The sequence below is a fragment of the Dermacentor albipictus genome, chromosome 1, assembly GCF_038994185.2.
Source record: "Dermacentor albipictus isolate Rhodes 1998 colony chromosome 1, USDA_Dalb.pri_finalv2, whole genome shotgun sequence".
NCBI lineage: Eukaryota > Metazoa > Arthropoda > Arachnida > Ixodida > Ixodidae > Dermacentor > Dermacentor albipictus.
In genome coordinates, this window is record NC_091821.1 from 201449304 (window position 1) to 201472569 (window position 23266).

At 46.4% G+C, this 23266-nt stretch overlaps 1 protein-coding gene across 1 annotated transcript; it reads left to right on the top strand.

Annotated features, from left to right (window-relative positions):
• The first annotated feature begins 4748 nt into the window (after nt 1–4748).
• LOC139054129 (uncharacterized) lies at nt 4749–22935 on the top strand. The gene is made up of 7 exons (XM_070530729.1): nt 4749–4926; nt 5213–5310; nt 11361–11475; nt 17804–20207; nt 20274–21411; nt 21580–21706; nt 22656–22935. Exons 2-7 carry the CDS (start codon nt 5217–5219, stop codon nt 22861–22863), a joined length of 4086 nt encoding a protein of 1361 aa, XP_070386830.1. The 5' UTR covers nt 4749–4926; nt 5213–5216; the 3' UTR covers nt 22864–22935.
• The last annotated feature ends 331 nt before the right edge of the window (nt 22936–23266 follow it).

Here is a 23266-nt window from a genome sequence, read left to right on the forward strand (position 1 = left end):
CAAGGTGGAAACAAGTGTATGTGTGTGAAGTGTGGGAAAACGATCATGTGGTAGAGGTAACAAGTGGATGGGAGAGCTTGGAAGAGCGTGTGTGTGAGTATGTATGTATGTATGTATGTATGTATGTATGTATGTATGTATGTATGTATGTATGTATGTATGTATGTATGTATGTATGTATGTATGTATGTATGTATGTATGTATGTATGTATGTATGTATGTATGTATGTATGTATGTATGTATGTATGTATGTATGTATGTATGTATGTATGTATGTATGTATGTATGTATGTATGTATGTATGTATGTATGTATGTACAGTCGCGGACACAATAAAATGGACCACAAGATCTCCGAAAACGTTCAATTCCCGAGCACCCTGTAGCAGTAACCAGTAAAACTGCCCACGACAACGTTGTTAGCATATTCTAGTCGAGGTCCAAAATGCAAATACCAGATTGCGTTGTGAGGTTGCGGAGATATTCAGCTTTTTCTTAGATTTCATGGTCCGTAATATTCTGTCCGCGACTGTACGTGCCATGCATGCCCGTACGAGCCATGTACGCACATACATACATACATACATACATACATACATACATACATACATACATACATACATACATACATACATACATACATACATACATACATACATACATACATACATACATACATACATACATACATACATACATACATACATACATACGTACGTACGTACGTACGTACTGACGGTAGTGCACCGGACACCGTCACATGCACTTCACTTCACAGAGGCAGGACGTGCGTGCAGTGAGATTCTGAACACTTTGCAATGTAATGAACGCGGATTAAATTATGGATCCGGGACCTTAAATAGGAGCGCCGTAATGCTAACCCATGTCTGTTGCATTTACTGCTATGTCGCCATTGAATTTAATTAATTTATTTATTTACTTTTGGATGGAAATCTTTGCGAAACTCTTCGGGAGATTGTGCAGTGGATGAACACAGATGACATAACTTCGGACTATATATTGTGATTAGAAGTAAACACAGCCGAATGTGACCGAAACGATAACCTCTATCCTGTAACGTCCGGCAAAGTCTTCACCACATTACGTGCCATACGACAGGTCTTAAGCTGCAATGGTCATCGGTTCAGCTGCTAAGTTTCCTGTCCTTTCGCAGCAATTTCACGCAATGGAAGCGTGTGGCTCACTGATTTCGCGCATGCGCAGTTGATCTTCACTTTACCTTAATCGTCTTCCCACTTCTCAACCTTGTCCTCCGCCTCTGTAAACGAAGAAACCGCGTCAATAGCTTTCAAATATACTTCTGTTGGACTTGACGATGTAAAACAAGGCATGTGCTACAAATTTCATATGCATCGGTCACGTGGGATGATAGTGCTAAGCCCGTAGGTTACGGTGTTGTTAACCGTGCGTTAAGCTTGACAGTGAGAATATTCTCGCAATTCTAAAGTGGCAAAATACATCCTATTACCCACTCATTGCACGAAAATTTTCTGGGAACTCTTTCAGGACATTTAGGAATGGAAAGTGAATAACGAAGGTATGCAAAATTTTTGATGCTTAACGTCAGTGCACGCTCCACCACAAAACGTAAAATTGCACTGATTAAATTACCTCAAAAAGGCTGCTTTCATAAAATGAATCGACCCCGCAGCTCGGAAGCCGCGAGCTTTCCATATGGAAAGCGAGCATACGCTTTCCATATGGGAACAATAGCGCAAAGATTTTGAAAGCAGTACATTATACGGAGCGATCGAAAGCCCGGTTGCTTAGTGAACAGGGCAGACGACTAAAATACTTTGCTGCTGTTGCTTAAGATTATTGGCTCATCACTATATATAATTTTAAACGTACGCATTTTCATGTGTATGATCTCTAGGGCTCGCATCGCGATGTTGTGGACTGGCAATAAATTGTAATAAAATATGAAGACTTTAACGGCGCACGTACTGTGTAAACGTTCTTTCGAAGCGAGGCCTTGTCCTGACGCTTGTTTCCTCATTTCACTCTTCTACTGTAATTCTGTATTAAGCGAATTATTCACTGCAGTCGTGCCATTAGTACTACAGACAATTTGTTTCACGATATAAATAATCGGGATGATTGTGTAATGACGAACAGAAAATGTCACAAGCATCAAGTATTCGTTGCTCAACAAAAGCAACCGCCAGTTTTCTCATAAGGTGAAGAAATGTGACACCTCTAACCATTCCCCTTCGTTAAGTGCGAGATGTATGTGCACTAGGGAAATAAGGAGGATTATTCTCTCGTAGAAGGGACCGACAGTTGACGAATGTGCGCAATACACTGAGGACACCTTGTGATCCCCTTTAGTGCGAGACTGCAGGTAACGCCGCCTTTAGAGATCTCCAGTATGCTTCTCACATGTTGCATGAAATTCGGCCCCGCGTAATAAGTGTCGCTTAGAAGAACGAATATTGTAAATGAATTCGACGATAAAAACTCAAGTGGAAGTTCCTCGGGTCGGGGCGAAGATCTGAAATTACGCGGCACAGTTATGGCAGGCCACCTTTCGCGTGCACTCGCGATGACATAGTAGTATAGCGAATGTGACGCGGATTGATGATGCCCATTAGAACTGCATCGGAAAAAAGTAAAATACGTGTTTGCCTTGAGTTCCACATTTTCTCATGTTTTATTACAAAAAAAAATAGTTTAGTTTTCATGACCCGCGGCTACCTGGAATAAGGAGATCGCCCTCCTAGGGCGCAGATTGCGCTTGCTCAAAATAAAAGTTTATTCTCGCTCTCTTCACAACACGTGGCAATAGCTTGCCGAAGCCCACAAGAACAGCCAACTGGAACGACTCAAGCTCACGCCCACAGGGAGATCGGTACTCCGACACCTGAACTACAGCGAGACGTATGTAGCAGACACGGACAGGAAAGGGCGAATCCTACCAGACGTTGGAAAGTCCCTCTGCATCGCACCCGTCCTGCGCAACATGCAACCCCCATACCACAATAGTAGAAGACAGGCTAGAGCGGACACCATCAAACGAAGATTCAAGCAAGACCCATATGCCCGCTACACCGACGCGGCCAAGTACCGACACGCGTACGCTATCAGTGTCGTTGACTCCCGAGACAGTGAGTTAGCAGCGGCCACCGTCAAGGCAAGCAACCTGGAAACGGCGGAAGAAGCGGCAATCGCTCTCGCCGCCGCCACATACACAAACGCAGCGGTCATATTCACCGACTCTCAGGCCGCCTGTAGGAACTCCACGAGGGGCGCCGCATCTCGGCCGATGCACTGAGGATCCTAAAGCGACGAAGCATTCCGCTCCTCTTCACCTATGTAACGTGAGTAGCTGGACACGAGGGACTAAAGGGGAGCGAAGCGGTCCACGCTGCTGCCCGCGAGCACGTCAGCCGGGCTCCCCTCACCTCATGCTCTCCGACCCGCAGCAGAAGAAGTGGAGGCCGTACCCACCAACTATTGGGCAATATCACAACCCTATGGGCTCGAGCGCCGGGTGTACCCTCCACCGCATCTAAAAACTCTGCAGAGAAGAAAGCGTGATCTTCAGACGCCTACAAAGCAACACCTACACTCACAGAACGATAATGCGCCGCCTCTATACACGACGCTCCACGGCTACCTCTGCTGATTCCGCAGCGTACCCGACACCTTGGGACACTTGCTCCTGGAATACCCATGGCACGAAGACAGCGAAATGCAACCGGAAACGAACGCGAACCGAGCGTTACAAGCAAACGAGGACCACCGAGTCGAAATGTGGGAGGCCATGCTCTCCCTTGCGGGGACCTAGAGGACAAACGACAGCTCGTCGCCTGGGACAAGTGGGCAGTCGAACCTAGAAGGTTCATGGAATAAGCAGCCTGCCCACCTCAGGGTGATACCGGGCTTCGCTCGGAACACTGTTTCGATCATTACACGTTTTTTTTCTCTCACTTAGTTTTCTGCTACGTTTTGCGCAAAACCATTACTTAACTACTTTTTGCCCTTATCTAGCACTGAAGCTTTTTTCGCTCAACAGACTGGAAAAATTATACACAATGCACTCCACTTATTGTAAGCATACTACTGAGTGTTTCTAACTTCTACGTTTATGGAAGAAGAAAATAAACTTTATTAAAAAGAATGGTACGGCAGTTTTAGTTGTGGTGGCCTCAGGTGGCGGTTCAAAGTCCTTAGACTCGGGTGGCATCTTCGCCTTGCCGGACGGCCCAAAACTAACGCCTTTGTCCAAGAGGTCTCGAACGTTGACGTTTAACCTTAATTTATGGCGTCTTTCATGTCACAAGCTAATCCAAATGTTCTTTTTTTTTAGTATAAAATGCGCATTAGATCACGATGTTGGCCAACAGTTTAACGGAAGCACCATTTTCTTCTTTTACCATACAATACTTTCAGCCCGCGCGCCTGTTTACGTACTTATGACTGCGATGGATCCCTCGGTTGCGCATGCTTCTTGAAAAGTTAGTTTCCTTTGTTGCGCCGGCTCGTGTCACTACAGTTCTTCGTCGGCTTCAAACGCTACTTCACCTGCCGCGCGCTCTACGCCAAGGGTCCCGACTCCCGCTCGACTTCTAAAGCTTTCTACTGTGTTCCGATCTCTCTCGATGAGATGGGATCGAGATACTTGTTGCGTTCACTGCGGGTACGACGCCTTTTCGGTCTAATTTCTGTCCACGTAGCTTCCGCTACCCAGCGCCGTGGCCACGCATCCACGCGGCGGCGGCTGCAGCACGACAGAAGCCGAGGAAGACGAAGTTGTCGCGCGGCCCGAGTCGCGAGGTGCACGCTGTGGCACAGATCGCGGCGCACGCAGATCGAACATCTGAAGCGCACGATCCGGTCGGCAGCGTCTCGGGCACCTGGGATGCTCGACTTTCACCGCCACTGATCCCCGCTCAAACTAGGTGGGACTCCAACGCTGCTCGCCAGCGTTTTCTCATTGCTTCCTTTCGCCTTCGCGGGCACCGCCGACGCGGGCCGGCTTGGAATTTTCTTCCTGCCGGCGCGCCTTCGGCACATAGCCCTTTTTCGGGGGCGGCCCGCGAGGCCTACTGCTAGGCCTCGGGGGTCTGGATCGGAACTTGCTGCATATCTTTCTTAAGGCTCGGAATTGCAACGGCGCTCCTCGTTCCTGTTACCGCAGCGAGCAAAATTGTAACGCCGCGCTATAATTTTTTTAATTAATTTCAGGAGAATGCTCAGTGTCAGGAACCGCCTGGTGATCCTCGCCCTTCTATCCCTCTGGAGCGGCTGCTTCGCCACAGCGCGCCGGCGGCGAACGAAAGATGGTAAGCTGGTCTCCGACGTTCTATTCAGTTGCATTATGTGCCCACTTGCTTCGAGGTGCGATGGCCTCCACTGCTTGTTCGCTTGGACGAAAATTATCAGGCTTATTTTATCAGAGATCATGGTGACTGCGAAGCGGCCGCTATGGGTGGAAAAAAATTCGCGTTTCTGTGGAGTCTAGCTTCGCTATTTCGCGATGTAGTAGCAGCCGAATGTTCTGGAACGCCGATGCACGCGCGTGGCTCGCGGCGACACGCAGCCAGCCTTGCAGGTCGCCACGAGACGCATTACGCAGACTGAGGAATCTGCGTAATGCGAAGGACATCGCGAAAGACTTATGAAGTTGCGTTTGAAATTGACCTTTATTTTTTTTCCAGCCTTTACGTCGCGCGGCGCGGCACCTGCACGCGACGTGGGGTGCGTGCAGAGGCCGCGCGTTTCGCCTTCGCATTGGAGGCGTCGAAGCAAGCTTCCCCAATGGAAATAGTTAGCCAGAAATATAATTTATGCGATATTTTATACTCATTGTGGCAGTTGCACATAATCATAGGCCGACCTTCCTTCCTTGCTAAGGTGACGGATAGTAATAGAGGCTTTAACTCCCGATTAAATTTATTTGTCGTTTCTGCAGATATTTACTCAAGGCGCGCATTTGACACAGCTCCGTCCACTGCATATAAGAAAGATTTGGGACTGATCGTCTGTTGGCTGCCGTAATACAACGTACGGGTTGAAGGCGGCAAGGGCCGTTAGCATTTGCAGACAGTTCTATTATAATTTTTTTATATCTCGGGTCTGTGATGGGGAAATCGCGCGTGTTTCAAAAATGTTCAATATATTAGGATGTTGCATTTCATTTTGTGACCTGCGATTGGACCGATAAGCGCATTTTCGCATGCGCTGTTTTTCCACTGCTGCTGCGTTCCATTAGGCACCTATCTACCTCAACATAGGAAGTATAAGTAAGGGTCACTAAACATGTTCGCGAGCGCCTCCGTTCTACTTATCATTTTTTATTCATAGTACACGCTCTTGCTATAGCTATTATTTGTGATGTAAGCGCATTTGTAAAACAAGGCATCTGAGAGAAGCGCGCTTTGCCGCAGAAATAATCTTGCTGCGGAGAAGCCAGCGTTGACTAACGTATTGAGTCTGCGACACGCGCATGAAAGCCCGCGCACACTCCGGTGCAGCTTTTGAGCTACGTTGGAAGCGCAGTATACAGGCTGTCAGCTATACCGCGTTGTTTCTTTGTTTTTAGTCTGAACATTGCTTTTTTTTTTTAATCGCATGGAGCATATAGTGCGATTCAGCCTTCTTAACGGGATTACATGAAGAGACGTTACACGCATGATAAATGGCAATGTTCACGTGGCTAATTAAAAAAAATATCGCTAATGAAATGATTCATTATTAAGAGGAACCTTTCGCTCGGGCCCATCTCCGTCGCGGCCTATATAAATACATGTAACCCCCCCCCCAAAAAAAAAATTAACGTTTTTCTAAGATTTTAATGAAATTTGTTGAATTTGAGAGGGAAAGCTAAATTCTAGTGACTGTTAGAAGCGGAATTTCGATTTAGGGCTTGGATTTTGTTAAAATAATTTTCAAAAATTCGAAAGTTCGAAATGCATAGCACTAAGCTTACAAATTAATAGCTCTGCATCAAGAAGATATCGCGGTTCTGTAAACGGTATCCATTATATCATTGAAAGCGGACAAATTCGACATGTAATTTTATATTTTACGTGAATTTGTTACGTTGTGTACAAGGGTTCTCAAATAGCTGTATTTCCATATTACTCAATTTTTATTCATGTGTAACATATCAATTTTCTCCGCTTTAAATGTACTATTATATGCAATTCACAGAATTGTGGTATCATGCTTCATTGCTGAGTTAAGAGTTGTAAACTGGATAGTTTCATTTACTGAAAATTTTTGTTTGCAAATTTTTAATAAAGAATTCACAACCTAAATCGAAAATTCGACACCAGCAGTCACTAGATTTTAAGTTTTTCTTTTAAATGCAACAAACCTCTCCGAATTTGGTGCAGTGATTGCCGAGAAAAACTAATTCTTTTTTTACATGTATTTAGATCAAAGCATCCGAGCTAAAGTTTCCTCGTAACATTGGGGCGCATGTTCTAATTACGGAATACAAGCCGAAAAGTCAAGTGATGCCTCAACAGAAATCCTAAGGCTAGCGCCACTTTCGAGATGGCCATCCCCAAATATTGCTAAATACTGCTGCATTACAGTTACAATTACGATCACCTCAAACTGCCTGACGCACACTTTTGGGAGACTTTTCGCTGGAATGCACTTGTATTTCGTTGCATACCTTAAGGTCGGATATTTCGAAAGCGGTGCTAGTCTAACGATTTATGTGGGCCAAAATGAGTTCACTGCTGGTTGGCTTCTATCTCAATAGTACATGCCTCCTGAAGCGTTAAAAGCTAATTAGGGCACTTTTTAATAACCTACCTGGACATTGTAATAGTTAATGCAGGTAACTTCAAACATTTCAATAAATGCACGATAAAAGGCAAGCCGTGTCCCCCCTCCCCCCTTACTCCCCCAAATAAAAGAAAACTGAAAAAAAGAACACATACACACACACGTGGTAATGGTACACCTTCTTAGTTCTTAACTCAACCGAGTTCACGCTTGCCGAAGTGCACTCGCATGACGCGAAATACCGGTGGCAAAGTTACTTCAATCCGCAGACTTCACTGCCGACGCGTCGCAATGCTTCAGTGGCCTTTGAAAATGTACAGCGGCACATCAGTTACCTGTGGCTGGTGCAGTTCCGCTAGCAAAGGGCACCAGTCTCTCGCGGACGTGAAAGTTGTCCGGTTGCCGCAAATGACGCAATTTTAGTCGTTTACAAAACAAAAGCGCCACCGAATATTTGTTCACTCGCATAACTAGCGTTGATACATTCTTGAGAAAGGCGCTGGTTCGGCCTAGTTGGTAGTCCATAACCCTCAGATTTTTTGGCGCAGAATTTCGGGACAACCCTGAAAGACACAGAACGACCCAGCGCTTGTTCACGCCGTTTGTGTGCTTCAGTAATCTCCCAAAAATATGCGCTACAAATGCAAATGTTCATCCCCATTTGAGGAACGTAATAAGATCGCGAATAACCAAGCTCGCAAAATACGTCATCTGCGCAATACGGTCAAAAACGCAAGACGCAATAATGGAACGTCAGGTCACTTATGCAAAGTGTGGCTATTTATTGGTCCTTGCGCCAGAACACACCACATATCATGCTCATATCATCAGTGTGGCTTTTGCATTAAATGGTGACACATTTTGCCGGCAAAAATTTTATGCGCACCATGTGGTTCTTACGAAGGAGTGACATATTCTGGCGCGCAGGAAAGCCTGCGCACTTTGAGTCATGGCGTCGTGTGGGAAGGCCGGAATTCCAAACTTAAGGGGCATGTGGGGACACTTAGCGTGATTATCTTTTCGAGCATGATTGTAGATTGCAGCGTCGGCCTTCCTAGATGACATCAGAGTGCGCATGCCTTCTGTTATCTGTATCTACAGTGTTTGAAGTAGTAGCTTAGCGCGAATAAAACCACGGACACAAGACGGACAAGGACAAGCGCTTGTACTTGTCCGTCTTCCTTGTGTCCATGGTTTTATTCGCGCTAAGCTACTACAAATATGGACGACCAACTAGCCCAACAGTCAACTCTTCTAGTATCTACAGTGGTTGGCCGTAGTCGTTTGTCAAGAATGCTAAAAAAAAAAAAACGTCTCGCCCACGCAGAAATCAAATCAAGGAGATGCACTATGGCATGTTTTTACCGTCAACGGCGAAATGGGGCAATCTAAAAAAAGTTAACTTCGGTGGTTATAGCGTAGAGTTATACCACACAGTACTCTGGAGGCAGCAGAAATGGCAACAGGATGGCAGGTCATCGTTTATGCATTATTATGCGAGCATCAGCCTGCAGTTAGAGTTAAATATATTTTGCAAATTGTGCCGTAGTGAGGTATATACGCCCACAATAGTCTCTTAAATACAGCTGTACTAATGTAGCTTGCAAGGCAGCTACAAAATTTTCGAAATCTCTATTTTTTAATCAGTTCATAACTGCCAGCTCAAACAACTTGTGTGGTTTTGTTGGTATACCTAGGCTTTGCAGTATTTAAAATACTGTTTGTGTATTATTGAGCATAGTTAAATTTATTGTAGCTTAAGTCGACTGAATTGTGCGTCGACGTTTTGAAATCGTTGCTATTGTGCTGCTACTCTTTTAGCCGCACCGTAGCGGATATGCGAAGAGGTCGAAGGGCGGTGGCATCGAAATGCTTGTAGTAGCAGCATGCTCTTTATGTCGGCATCATTGAACACGTTTATCATCGGAGTTCAGGCCATGAGGAGCCCCCGCTAAACTACCATCTATAGTTAAATGCTGAAAACCTTGAACCAGGGATTTTGAGATGAAGAGAGGCTCGCGGAGGCTCTTCACTGGCTTTGCCTAGAACGATGCAGTGGAACACATTAAAGGGATGCTGGGCCTGCATTCACAAAACGCATCTTTCGTATCGGGCATTTCCTCCTTGGCTGGCACTCTGGAGCCGGCCGCTTATGACAGCGACCGGCTTGAAAACCTTTCGGAACGTTTCAGCTTCACATTTAATCTCCACTGCACTTCGTAGCGTTCGAGCGAACATTATGACCTCGTTGTCTTAAGTACCCAATTAGATTAATATCGTAGACGTTTGGAAGTGGTAAAACTCGATTATGCGAGACGTGGTTTTCGTTAGGCGTCGTACATTGGATTTATACGAAGGTCAGACACAACCGAGATCCGTATTCACAAACTAGTTCTTGCACTAGAGTGGTTCGTAATAGAATGCGCCGCCGGATCGCGATAACGAACTTAAGAAGGCAGGTTAGGGGCCGTGCTATTTCTGCAAAACATTTCACAAACCGCCGAAAATAAGAACAAAGGACACAAGAAGGAACGGACGTCCTGAGTAGAACGAGGTGTCGGAAAGTTGGTAACGGTGTTAACTTTGACAGGGTCGGGCCGTATATCTGTAGCATCGACAAGATGGCCAAGTGCAGTGATCTCTCGGCGGCCGAAGCGGCATTTGGCAGAGCTATGTTGAAGACCTGCATTGCGAAGGACGCGCCGAATAACCGAGAGTCTATGTAGATGACTGGAGAACGTAGGCGAGAAAATGACGTCATCGCTATAGCCCAGGCAAGTAGACGCAGCTACTACTTACAAGAACGGTCAAGAATGGCGGAATTCTTTTCCCGGCAGTGCGCGTTTTGTTGTAAGCCATGTAGTCGAGCTGCTTCCAGAATACGCTTCATTGGCATAGGTCACTGGCGCACAGAGGGCTGGTAAGCTTGAGCAGCTTGGCTCAGATGGTGGGGTGACTGGTCTAGAAGTACCGTGTGCCGCAACGCTTGCTACTGGAGAAATTCGGTTTCGCGTGCTGAGAAGCTAGGGAAGGATCTGTCTCGCGTTGTCTTTGTCCTGAGCGATGGCGTAGTACTTTCCTCCGAACTGCTCGTTATTAGTTATCAGCGTCTCATAAATTGTTTGGCTAGTATTTGTTGCAGCGCCTTTAGCCAGATGCGTACTGGTGATGGCCCTCTTGTTTTGGGAACAGCACGCCATACGTATATGCTTTGATTTTAGCTATTACAAGCTTGTGAAGCCCAGTCATATCAGTCCCTTGATCGCCGGCGCTGGTTTCCGTGTTTCAGCACCATGTGCCACAAACCGGCGCCAAAATTTCATAGCTGGACGCGTTGGTTACGCGTACTGTGTTACAATGTTGAAATTATGAGAATAAAACGGTTATGTAAATATAACAAACCAAAATAAAAATTTGTGGTATCACGGTAGTAATTTGATGATAATTTGGTCGACAACTTCAGTTGCTAAGAACCTAGCAAAATATACAATAAACTTTGACTACCTGTTTTAGTAAGCACCACAAACTTTTGTCCAAGTGTGTACAGCGCAAATTACCCTGTACTTATTGACAAATTATTTTTTCTTTGCAGTTCCTGAGGCATGCATAAACGAAGGCGTCCGAGTAAGCGAGTGCAGAGCATCATTCATCACAGAACTCGAAATGCTGCACTCGGCGAACCAGAACAACCCGCCTACGAACTGCACGTAAGCACCTTATGGCTGGGAGTATAGCCACTGTTCACTGTCTCCATTTTCTAAATATAAAAATTTTTTAACCTTTTGAGCATGCCTGTAGCGCATAGATTTTGTTGACATAATGCTCACTGACTTTTTCAGGGACTTGCACGAAAGAACCTTTGCTTCTTTAGTAATTAATGTGTAATTGTGTTAGCTCCCGCTCGGGTCAGGGAGGTGCCGCATTTGAGGCTTGCACTACTGTAGTGCGCGCCAACCGTGCAATCAGGTGACTGTTACTAAATGACGCCTACAAGCGTCGCCATGTAGTGACGGGCAATGCACAGTTAGGTGTGGACTTAATTTACTTGGGCCTGCATTCACAAAAGCTTCTTACGCTCCAATTTTCACAAGAGAAAATTCTAGCCAATCCTGATGCTGGGCTTATATTAGCGAAGGCCTTAAAACCAATGGCAAATAATGCTTAGGAGCGAAAGGCCCGTGAATACGAGCCCTATTGTCTTGATCGCAGGGAATCATTAGTTTTCATAAAGGCAAACAATTGCAACGTAGAAATAAATACTGTCCTAATTAAAACCCTTTATATGGTAAACGGGCGCCTATTCGTGGCTATAAAACCAGCTGCAGTCGCATTGGAAGACGTTTTTTTCATCGAAACAGGCTTGTTTGTAATACACACAACTTTCATGCGCCGGTCCTGTGCATTTCGTTTTCCTTAGCGCTGTAATCAACGTTGCATTGTACAGTATAACCAAGTCGCGTGCAGTTGTACAGTATAACCAAGCCGAGTGGCCGATCCGTACGAACCAATCACAGAAGGCAAAAAGAATGGAAGACAAAATATAGCCACTGGGCCCGCGTTCTTAAGTGTCAGACTCGACTTTCTGTCGGTGTCGCAGTCGTCCGGTTATCACGCAGTTCTCTATCTTCAGCTGCCGGCATCAGAACCTTAGACAATGCGGAAGTGCTCATACGTGAGACGTTTTGTGAATACGTGCCCGGAAGTGTACTCGACTTAAGGCCGTAAAAGCCTGCCCTTCGTAGCAGAGGCTTGTTCGTGTGGTGGCTGCAGGCAATGAATAAAACAAGTACCAACGTCACATTTTGACATTTTTTTAGTTAAATGAAGGCCCTTAACCAGGAAACCCTTGAACAATACTAGCTTAAGCCTGAGTGCCGTCACTGGATTAAAAAAAAAAAATCAGCCAGCAGACAAGGACTGTTTGGGATAGGTGTAGAAAAAGCCTCAAGAACGTGCTAGGAACGCTGTCGCTCGTGCAGCCGACGGGTCCCGTCCTCGACAGGTAGCCAAGCGGCCGCGAATGCTGCAACTACGACTGTCACGTTCGCTGCCATAAGAGTGTTCGCTGCCATAAGAGCTTGAGTGTTTTGTGCACTGGGAATGGGTCGGGGAAGGGGAATGACACTTAGGCATTCGTGCCTTTTTGTCAGCCTCTTTGACAGAGATTCTTTGTATTTTATTTCTGTCAAAATAAACATTCATTCATTCATTCAAGACGGCAACTTTTTTTTTAATCCAGTGGCCGTGCTAAGAGCGCCCTAAATAATTTACTATAATATCGTTTCTACGGACCTGCGGCCGAATCCAAAAGTGCTTTCCTTCGTAAGGGCTGTTTGCAATGGGCCGCCGCCTTCGCCGCCTTCCCTTGATTTGCACCTACAAGCATTTCTGGCATAAGAGCCGTTTTGTAAATACGGGCCCAGTTTCGCTTTCGTTTCGCAGGAAGTGCATGGCTTATGACGTCAAGACACAGTAGATGGTCACGTGGGAGCAGAAAATCCTTGCGTTTTGGCACTCGCTCCGGCTCGATCGCCTGCTGCGCTGCTTGCTACGTCGGGCCGTGCAACAAGTAGCATCGTAGCAGACCACTAAGCGAGAAGGAACCGTTCAAAAAAAAAAAGAAATGGGAAAGACAACGGGTTTTAGTCAGTTTCGATTGTAGATGCGCTATAATGACGCCATACGATGACAGCTTTTATGAATTCTTGCAAATGAAAAGGTCTGATCCGAGCGCAGAGACCTGGGCCTGAAGTCGCAAAGCTTTCCGTTTGTCAGTGCGGTTTGTTATTGGCCATCAGCCTTTAATAATATGTCCGAAACTACGATTGGCTGGTGCCTGCTCTTACAAATACTTCCAACGTGAGAATTATTTTTGTGAATACAGGTCCCGGGGCCCGTATTTACAAAGCGCCCAAGCTAAAATTGTTCGTAAAACAAAGGTCCAATCAATCCTGATGCTGGGAGGCCAACATCAGAATTGCACCTGATGCTGAGCAAAGGCGACCAGCCAATGGCAAAGGACACTTACGAACCATTGAAATAATTGAATTCGGCAATTCATTCACAAAGTTGCTCACGTAGAATCTAACTCAAAACTGTCCAATACCTTGATGAGTTCATTTTTCTCCATCTTCAAGCTCGAAATTTTATCTGCTGTTTATTTTGCAAGACGCACCAGAACTAGAGCGCGAGGAAAATGGGCTCAATTAGCGAATATGGCAAGGAAACGAAATAAGATTTAAGGGTATTTGAGGTGTCTAATCAATGTGGATATTCTTCTGTAACTGAATGTACAGAAAAAAAAAATCCGGACAAAACTAGACATCAATGTGCCCGGGGGCTCTCCAAATCGACGAATTTCGCACGCCACTTCCCAATCATGATTCCGCAGGCGATAAGAGTTGTCAATGACTTCTAGTTTTGTGAGCAATTAGGGGTTAGCCACATGGGAAGGCTGTGTCATTATACCTCGCTTGTACGTTACAAGTGTAACAGTACTGAACGCGCAAATGGGCTCCACCGTCTAAGACTTTCGAAGACTTCCTTTATGTAAATGCGAAGATATCATCGCTGCAGTGGTCGTCGTTGTCACACCAATTGCGGTCGTTAGTGGCCGGAGCGCGAACGCTTGTCACGAGCAAACGTGCTTACGCACGAGGAAACCATAACGTCGTAGGAATTAGCGAAGGCGGCCGGCTAAATTCAAACTTACGAGCACAAAGCTTTGTGGTCGGCCTCGGCGCTATTCACGAATGTGAAACCAGTCATCGAGGGTGGAAAGAGGGCGCATGTACAATCAACATAAATTGAACCGCGAACAGGAAATAACGCCGCTTACGCGCAATTACATAAACGTGCGACTTATAATTGCTCTTTAGCCAGTTTCTAAGCATGTTATAGTCCCAAATGTGCCTTTTGGTGTGTGACTTAAGCCACTGTTACAAATGCTGGTGAATGTGGAAACTTAATGCATTGAACTAGTCTCGGAATTGTTCGCGTTTGAATTTATGGTGATTGTACACACCCACATTGTGTAAATTGTCATGTGACTTGTTCTTTCTACACTGTCAACATGTTTACACTCTTAAAGGTATTTTCTTGTAGCACTAGTAACACCCTTACCGTTAGGGCCTTACAAAAATTTATAGAGGACGGCAACTGAGCTCTAACCAGACGTGCGATGACGAAAGGGGTCGTTGAAAACTATGGGCTCGTTCTGATAGCTTTGGGTGCACATAAATATCGGACAGGAGAGTTTTCATATATCTCCCTGTGAAATTCTCTCGTCGGATATGTGTGCGCCCAAGGCTGTAAGAATGATTACATAGTTTTCAACTACGTCTTTTGTCATCGCACGTCCAGTGAGAGCTCCGTTGTCGGCTTCTACAAATTTTTGTAAGGCCCTAACGTTAAGGGTGATGCCAGTGCGACAAAAAACTCCCTTAAGTATGTAAACATTTTCACAGCGTGTGGCTTTTATGTCGAGGACAACGAACAGATACACTGCTTTCATAATAGCTTACTATACTTGGGGCGCTATAACGTAAAACTATTCCAAACTCTTCTATTCCAATTCTGCTATCAGCCATCCACGATTGGTCAAAAACTGTTTTCGACCCCGCCCACTTCAACTGTCTGTCACGCGACGGCACGAAAACCGCGATACGTCCCCATCTGATATGATGTGTACACACTGATTATGCATGATTTCACAGAAAAAAGAAAAAGTTATTTCTGATTCGACCCCTTTTCACCATTAGCCCTCGGTTATTGGTCAAAAGTTTTCGGGCTGCAGCCACTTCACCTGCCTGTCACGCGACGTCACAAAACCGCACAAACTCACCGCGTCAAAGTGACGTGTTAGGCGATAAAGACGCATTAATATGGCGAACAAAACTGAATTTTCTTGTGAATAGCCACAGGCTGCCCCGTTCCGAAAGGAATAAAAGATGGCTGCCGCCGATTGCTCAGGCACTGGCTACTCGCACCTGCCGGAGAGCATGGGTTTATTTGCATATAATAAATCTTCTTGCATGGCGGCGTAACATTTTCGAGCACTTTCGGCACGTTGAGGACCTCATTATGCTAATTCTTCTTTGATGAGGATCCGTTTTAGCGTCATTCTTAAGCTTCCGTTGCATGCCAACGCGATTTTCGACCAGCCACCGCAAGCTAAGGGAAAGCGGACCAGTCGCAGACGCCGGCACCACCCTCTTCATCCGGTTATCGATTTTCAGTGCACTGGCTCTGCCCCAGTGAATCCCTCTCCACTTGAGCGTTCTCCTTGCCTCTTGTCAGCCAATTAGATACGACAAGCCGCTCAGTGTAGGTAATGTTATTCGTTTTTCAAGCAAACAAAAGTGACCTCCTTTGAACGAGGAGAGCGTTTAATTGGTCTGTTCAGACAACCCTGCGGGTGACCGCCTGGTGCTTGCGTCGGTGGTTACTCAAATTTGATGTCAGGAGATTGGAATAGAAACATATTGGAATAGCTTTACGTTATAGGGCCCTTGGTTTCGGCAATAAAACCAAGAAATCGGTAAATGCATTGTCATACATAACGGACAATTTTTTTTCCACGATGCGTGATAAGGAACCGTGAGATAGTCGCCAATTATCTCTGGAGTTCAAATTTAGCCCGTGCGTTCAAATATTTTAGTAAATTGTAGTAGTAATTTAGTATTTGTGCGACAGAAAAGAAGCCCTCGTAGAGCTGGTAAGTCCGATACCATTTTTCGTCGCCGAAAAAAAAAACAATATAAATTGTAGCAAGCCAATCAGAATGAGGGATTACTTGAACGGAGGCGATAGGGGCTGCTCGCAGTTGTAAACATCCGGTTAGCGATATTGCGAATGGTGCAAACATGGCCAGTGTTTTGTCTGCTGATTGGCTTCAGTAAGCTAATCAATGGACGTTATGTGCATTAATAAAGCTGTGTATGAAGCATCCATATATATTTCCCGTGTCGCACGAGCCCTATGGGGCTTTTACCATGGGTACGCAGCATTTTTTTCTCTGTACTTGCTGCGCTGGAGAAAACTAACATGATCATTCCAGCGCATTGCAGAATTCATCGGTCTACGAATAGGAAAGTGGGTTATTATGCGTTGTATATATGTAGGTGTGGTACAATGCAACTGGTGCGCGTTAACCGCGTTTTGTATTACGTAGCGTATAGTCGAGACCGGCACTACAGTCATGTGCACGCTCTTACGCTACGACGGTTTAGCATACCGTCGTTGTAGTTATAAGTGCGAGTGTTTGCAATGCTCAAGCGGCACACAGCCAAACGAGACGTTGGCGTGATGCATGTTTTTTTTTGTGTAAACTCGTTACCGTGTCTGGCCCACCTTATGTCTACGTTTGTTGTGTGTGCAGTGCCTTTATTTATTGGATAGACACAACGTACTCCAGCAGCAACCATGAATTGAGAACAAACCTGCGTTATCTTAAACAAACATATTACCTGGCGAGTTTAGCGCATCTTGTGAGCTAGCGGGTGAACGGGCATTTCGTCGCGCGCAACGAGTGATTTGGTGTAAACGTGCCCGTTTTGACGCCGACTATCACGCGAAAGAAAGTTTCTCGCTGTGAACGCGCCATAAGGCTCGTTGTCTGCTGAATCACCGTGAATTATATAAGAAACCACCGCAGCGGGCCCTGTTAAAGGCTACCCAAAATTGCCGTGTGGTGACAAAGAACACGCAACCGGGCATTTGCTTTGCTGTCAAGATAACACTCAGTTATGCAATGAAATGTGTTGCTCCCCTCCCCTTCCCCACCCCCCTTATAGCCGTTTCCAGTGCAAGTCACTACTTGTTCAAATGTTTTGCTAGCATACTATATCATTTAGCATAATATCAGCACTTCGCGCTGAAGCACTGTTAGTAAATAAATCCGTCCAACTTTGCCGAATAACGTAGCAACAGAAGAGAAAGTTTATATATTGCATAGCGACTAAACTCTTCCCAACGTCAGAAGCAGCTCATTCCTTTGCGTGCGCCTCTCTTAACAGTCTTTTCTTTTTCTTTAAGGCTATACTCCAAGTTGGAATGTTGCATGGTCACCGAGTATGGAGCGCTGGGATGTGGCGACAAAGAAGTCATTAACAAGGCCATATCTTTTGCCATAAAAGACCACCAGAGTTACGAAAATTGCCCTAAAGGACTTTGTGATCCGGCTTCAGTGAATAGCAGCTTCAAGATCATGCGTGACATGGACGAAAACCTGCATGGTCGCGATGCCGTCTCTGGTTTGATCAGCTCGCACAAGAGAAAAGTCAAACGAGATGTTAGCGCTGCGATGGAAGCGCAGGCACCTGATGTAAGCAGTGAAGCCAGCAAAAGCTACGTGGAAGAGCATCTTAAGGCTCCCAAGCACAAGGGGAAAAAGAAGGGACACAAGCGAGGCCACAAAGGAAAAAAGAGCAAGAAACCAAAGCTCACCGCTGATGATATCTCGAATTCAGCCATCAATCCAGACCACAATAAAGGAGATGCAAGCATCGTGGCCGTCACAGCCAAAGCTCACGACGAAGCAAGTTCCTTGTCTCCAGCTAATGTCAAAGAAGTCGGCCAGGACAAAGAAAACATCAGCTCGAGAACAAGTGCTCTAGAAAGCAAGAACAGCACGGACGTGCTCAAGAAAAGCGAAGTCATTAACTCATCAGCAGTAGCTAGTACTCCACCTCCTGCACCAGCTGCAGTTGCACCGGTCAAAAACGGCACCGTAACAAACGCTAGTGGTCTGGAAAATGTGGCTGTCACCGGTGGAGCCGGCGGTCACGATGCACTGGCAAACCTGAAAGTCCCTATCAGCATTGAGATTGTCAAAAACATTTCCCTGTCCGACATTGGAAGGACTTCCAGGAAATCTCATCGCCGGAGAAGGCACCACAAAAATAAGCCGTCAAAGGCGGCACTGAATTCAGAAACTACTAAAGGACTGCCAGAAGGTGGCAAGACACACGCAAGTGACACCGCACCTTCGAATCCGCACGTCGTTTCTAACATTGGAGGCGAAGCGTCCCTTGCCCGCAGCGAAGGAGTTCCTTTGGATGCTCACCAGTCAACCGTAGCCAAATCTAATAAGGAACAGCCACCATCGGGTGCATCTGAAACGCCTGGTCATGGCCGAGAGAAGCTGGAAACTAAAGGTGGTATCGCTGTGGATTCGTCTCCTATTACAGGCGTGAACAAAAGCAACGCTGAGGGCTCTCATCCTTCGAACAGTGCCGTAGCAAGCGGAGCAGAGGCAAAGATAGATTCAGGCAAGCAAGGCCTATCAGGCGAGACTGCTGCAGACAAGTCGGTCGTTCCAAGCGGCGCGGTCGGTGACCAAACGAAAAATGACAAGCCGCTCGCCGAGAAAAGGCACAATGAAGAGGCTAATGCTCGCGCAAGGTCTGAGGAAAGGAAGTCGGAAATAATAAGCAAAGAGCACGCGAACGAAACCACACTGATCGAAAATGACGCTAACAAGACTGCTGGAGCAGTGGGCGAAGGTCTAAAGGAGAACGTAAGAAACTTGGATAAATCCAATAACGTAGAAAAACACACAACGTTGGTACAGGAAGCAAACCTAGACAAAGACATAGGAACCTCTACTCCGCTATCCGGAAGCGCAGCCAACAGCAACCTTTTAAGTTTACCAAACGAAAGTAAGGCCGAAGTGATAAATAACGCCGAGCTCCCGGATGCCAAGCTTGAAGGTGACACGAGTTCTGGAAGTGGTCTCGCAAGGAGCTCCGTCAATTCTAGTGAAAGTTCGTCCCTTTCTCATGATGCTTCGCATCAAAACCTCAGTTCTATTGATAAAGCAAGCAATACTGATGCAGCACGAAAATCGGGGACTGAGAAAGGTGAGCCCAAGAACTCCAAACTAAGCGACGTTCCTGAGATTAGTCTGGCTGTGCACAGGCTTGAGAAAAAACATGACGTTTCGTCCGATGCCAGCTTTTTCTCTCACAAATCACTGGAACGAGATGGTGCAAAAAAAGAGACGACAAACCAGACAAAAGTATCTGACACCAAGAATGAAAGTGAGAATCGCGCAGGTACAGCCAACGCCAATGCGGCTCACAACCAGACGCTCAACCAGACACCGGAAGAAGAGCTCTCCGCATCTGCGAGAAGACACGTTGACAACAAGACAAGTGCAGTCAGTGAAACTGCGGTGAATTTGAAAGACCCGAAGCAGGTTTTTGGAAGCGGGCCACTGATTGAAGTGAAAGGAAACAAAGGAGGGAGCGTCGAAAAACAAATGGTGCATGCCTACGAAACAGGAGAGTCAGTTGAGAACATCAAAGGGAAAAACAGCCTAATTGATGACTTAGTGGACCAGTACGGATCTGGCGGCAGCGACTACGACTTCAAGTATGGAAGGGATACAAAGAGGAGGCACAAGCCGCGATTCCGGGATGACGACGATGCACCCAAGGTAAGACGAAAGCAGTGGGACGGCGACGAGCCGTTCGAGGTTGATACAACAAGAGATCCATTCCAGGAATACCCAAGCGTGAAGGACGGTGATCCTAGGACCGGAGGCCTGTATGTGGGAAATCGTGGGCGCAGACATCCAGCCGATGAAGAGAACGTGAGAATCGCGCGGCACAAGAAGGTACACCGCCGGAAGCCGGAGAATGACTACAACTACGAGAGCATGGTACGCTGGAAGCTTCTTGAAGAACTTGACAGCATCCTTGACCCCAAGAACTCTCCGGACGTCCAGACCCTGAACAAGCCTTCCGAGCCAGAATTTAGACACGAAAAGGACGATGACATGGATCAGTGGAAAAGGCGACTGGAAGCATTGAAGGTGCAAGTTCAGGCGCAGTCTGGAGAACGCATTCTGGGAGGAGCAGACGATTCCTTCCGCGATGCAGAAGCAATGCGAGACGGCGAGATGTACTACCGCAAGTACCGAAGGCAGGGACCGCTTGCCTACGGCCAAGGTTACGAAGGTGTGGAACGACCAATCGTCAAAGATCCGCTGATTCATCAGGCTAGGAAAAGGTTTTGGATTGAACGCCAAGAAAGCGAAACCAACAAGTCTGCTCATGATACGGACCGCCAGGGTGCTGGGGACATTCACTTGCGCCCTCTGCCAGAAGCACCGGGTCGCGAAGTGCCGGCGTCCGTGGAAGCTGCAGAGAAGCATCCGCCTAATGAGTCCATCGGAGTCGTGAGAGAAGGTGCTCCGTACGCAGCAGGACATCGTCTGATCTCCCCTGACAGTCGCCCTTCCCAGATATCCGGGATGGCCAGGAGGCTCAGCAACAGGAGGGCCGCTAGAGCGCGACGGCTGAGGGGCAGCCGAGGATCAAGGAAGCTGCGCAAGAACCTCAAGGACACCGAAGGCCTGAAGATCCTGAGAAACGACGACCTCCAGGGAGACGACGACGACGACGACGACGATGATGCGGATGACGACGATGATGACGATGATGAGGAGGACGAGAAAGAAGCAGCAGCTATAAAAAAATCCACCCTACCCGCCATCAGTCCTAAGGGACAAGTCGGACGCGTCGACGCAGCTGAGAGGCCACTCATGAGTTTCGGAGAAAGGGTGCACACCATGGAGCCGACAAAATCGACGCCCAAGAAAGAAGTCAAGCCAGCAGGAAACCTAGTAGGCAGTGCTGGTAAGTCTTCGACAAGAGAAATCCAAGTAGCAAAGTAACGTTGTTCGCTCCGCGACAAAGCTTTCGCGTTCGGTACAGCCTATCCAGTGATTCTGACGTTAGCCGTTTTAAGATATCGTTCTTATTAACATGTCATTCTAATCACTGCGCCCTTGTGTTTTTACACAGAGTCACCAGACTGTGTTCCCGACACTTTGAGAGCGCACACAGACTACTGCCGAGGAATCTATACCAAGCACCAACTTTCTATTGAAGAAGCTCGGAAGACTGCATCAAAGAAAACTATGGCCTGCTAGTAAGTATTCGATATTTTTTATGTACATAACTTAAGTGTAATTATGGAACGCTTTCAAGTTTTCCATTCTTGTCACACTACCGAATTCATTGATGCAGTCGACTGCATTTCCATTACTCATTGTTTTACACAGCAAGCCACTGCGTTTTACGCTGCTTAACTCGTGCAACTTACTCCTGATAACCACAACTAGACTATCGGCTACAACCGTTCCCCAATACATATTACCGTTTTATCGCTTAACTATACATCTACTGCTTTGAGTTCAGTAACTTGCAGCCCCGTCGTTAGCTTTTTTAAGGTTTGAGACCCTTAAACTAGCACTGGTAGAATGCATGAGTTGCATACTTGCTTTTTCACCTCAGAAATGCGGAGGAAAACGGTAAGTTATGCTAATTTTTAACTGGTTTGTTTGACTAAACCTTACTTGCACTGAATACACCGTGCAGAATTTTCCAGTTCTTCACTGAACAATTTAATACATGCTGTGCACAAATTCGTTTCGCTGCATCGTTAGCGAAACTGAATAACCCCGCCTCCGTCTTGTAGATTCGCTTCTATATTTTATCCTACCATTAGCCATGTGGCATCATCGGCCGGTCATCATTACAGCCGATGACTGGCAACAAAGATTTCGTGGCGGTGGAATAAGACTGAAAAAATAATAAATTGTGGAATGTTCTTGTTGAATTATTAGATTAGCAGTATTAGAATAATGATGTTAGAGAATGAGATTGTGTTATTAGCCCAAGAGGTTGTGTCAGCAGCCTTTGAACTCGTGTGCGGGAATGAGCTACTGTAGCAGGCGCGATGCAAAATGAAATCGCGTCGGTTTCGTCATCGCCTATTGCTCAGTGGTTACGCGGTAGTGCATGATTCTGCGTGCCTGACAGTGGGCACCTGAAGAAAGCTTACGCTTAATTGCTGTGTTAATTTTTTTCCCTCGCAGTAAGCTGGAGTCCATCAAGGGATGCCTGTCAGCTGGAAGTTACTTTTCAAAATGTGTCGGGTCGAATAACAACGAGTTTCAAGAGTTGCAGGGCTCTGTCATGAGCCAAATGCGCGACCTGCGATGTGGCACCTCCGTCGTTTCCGGCTCTACCATGCTCCTGCTACTCGCAATGTCCTTGAACTACCTGCTGCGCAGAGGAGACTGAGAAAGTTTACCCAGGGGGAGATGTCTTGGTGAAGAACACCAACCTGAATAAAGCTCTTCAGGTCACCACACACCAGAATGCGCGCCTTCTTCAGGGACCCATTGTCGGGTTGCCCTCGTTGACTGCTCGTGGCAGCAGCATGGTGTACCCAAATCGCGCCTTAAAGCTCTGGTAGTTGTGGTGTGGTTATGTGAGAAAAAAGAATTAAGTGCCTAGGCTTGGAAGCGACTAAAAGCCGGCTCGTCAATAGATCCCAGTGTGCGGGTTATATAACTTCTCTGCTGAACGTACTCGTAAAGCGATGTACGGGGCTAACAAAACTTTCAGTAGGGAGGAGGAGAAAAGTAACCCGCTATGCTTAGGAGGAAAATCTGACGATACATTTGTTAGGCTCGACGCGAGT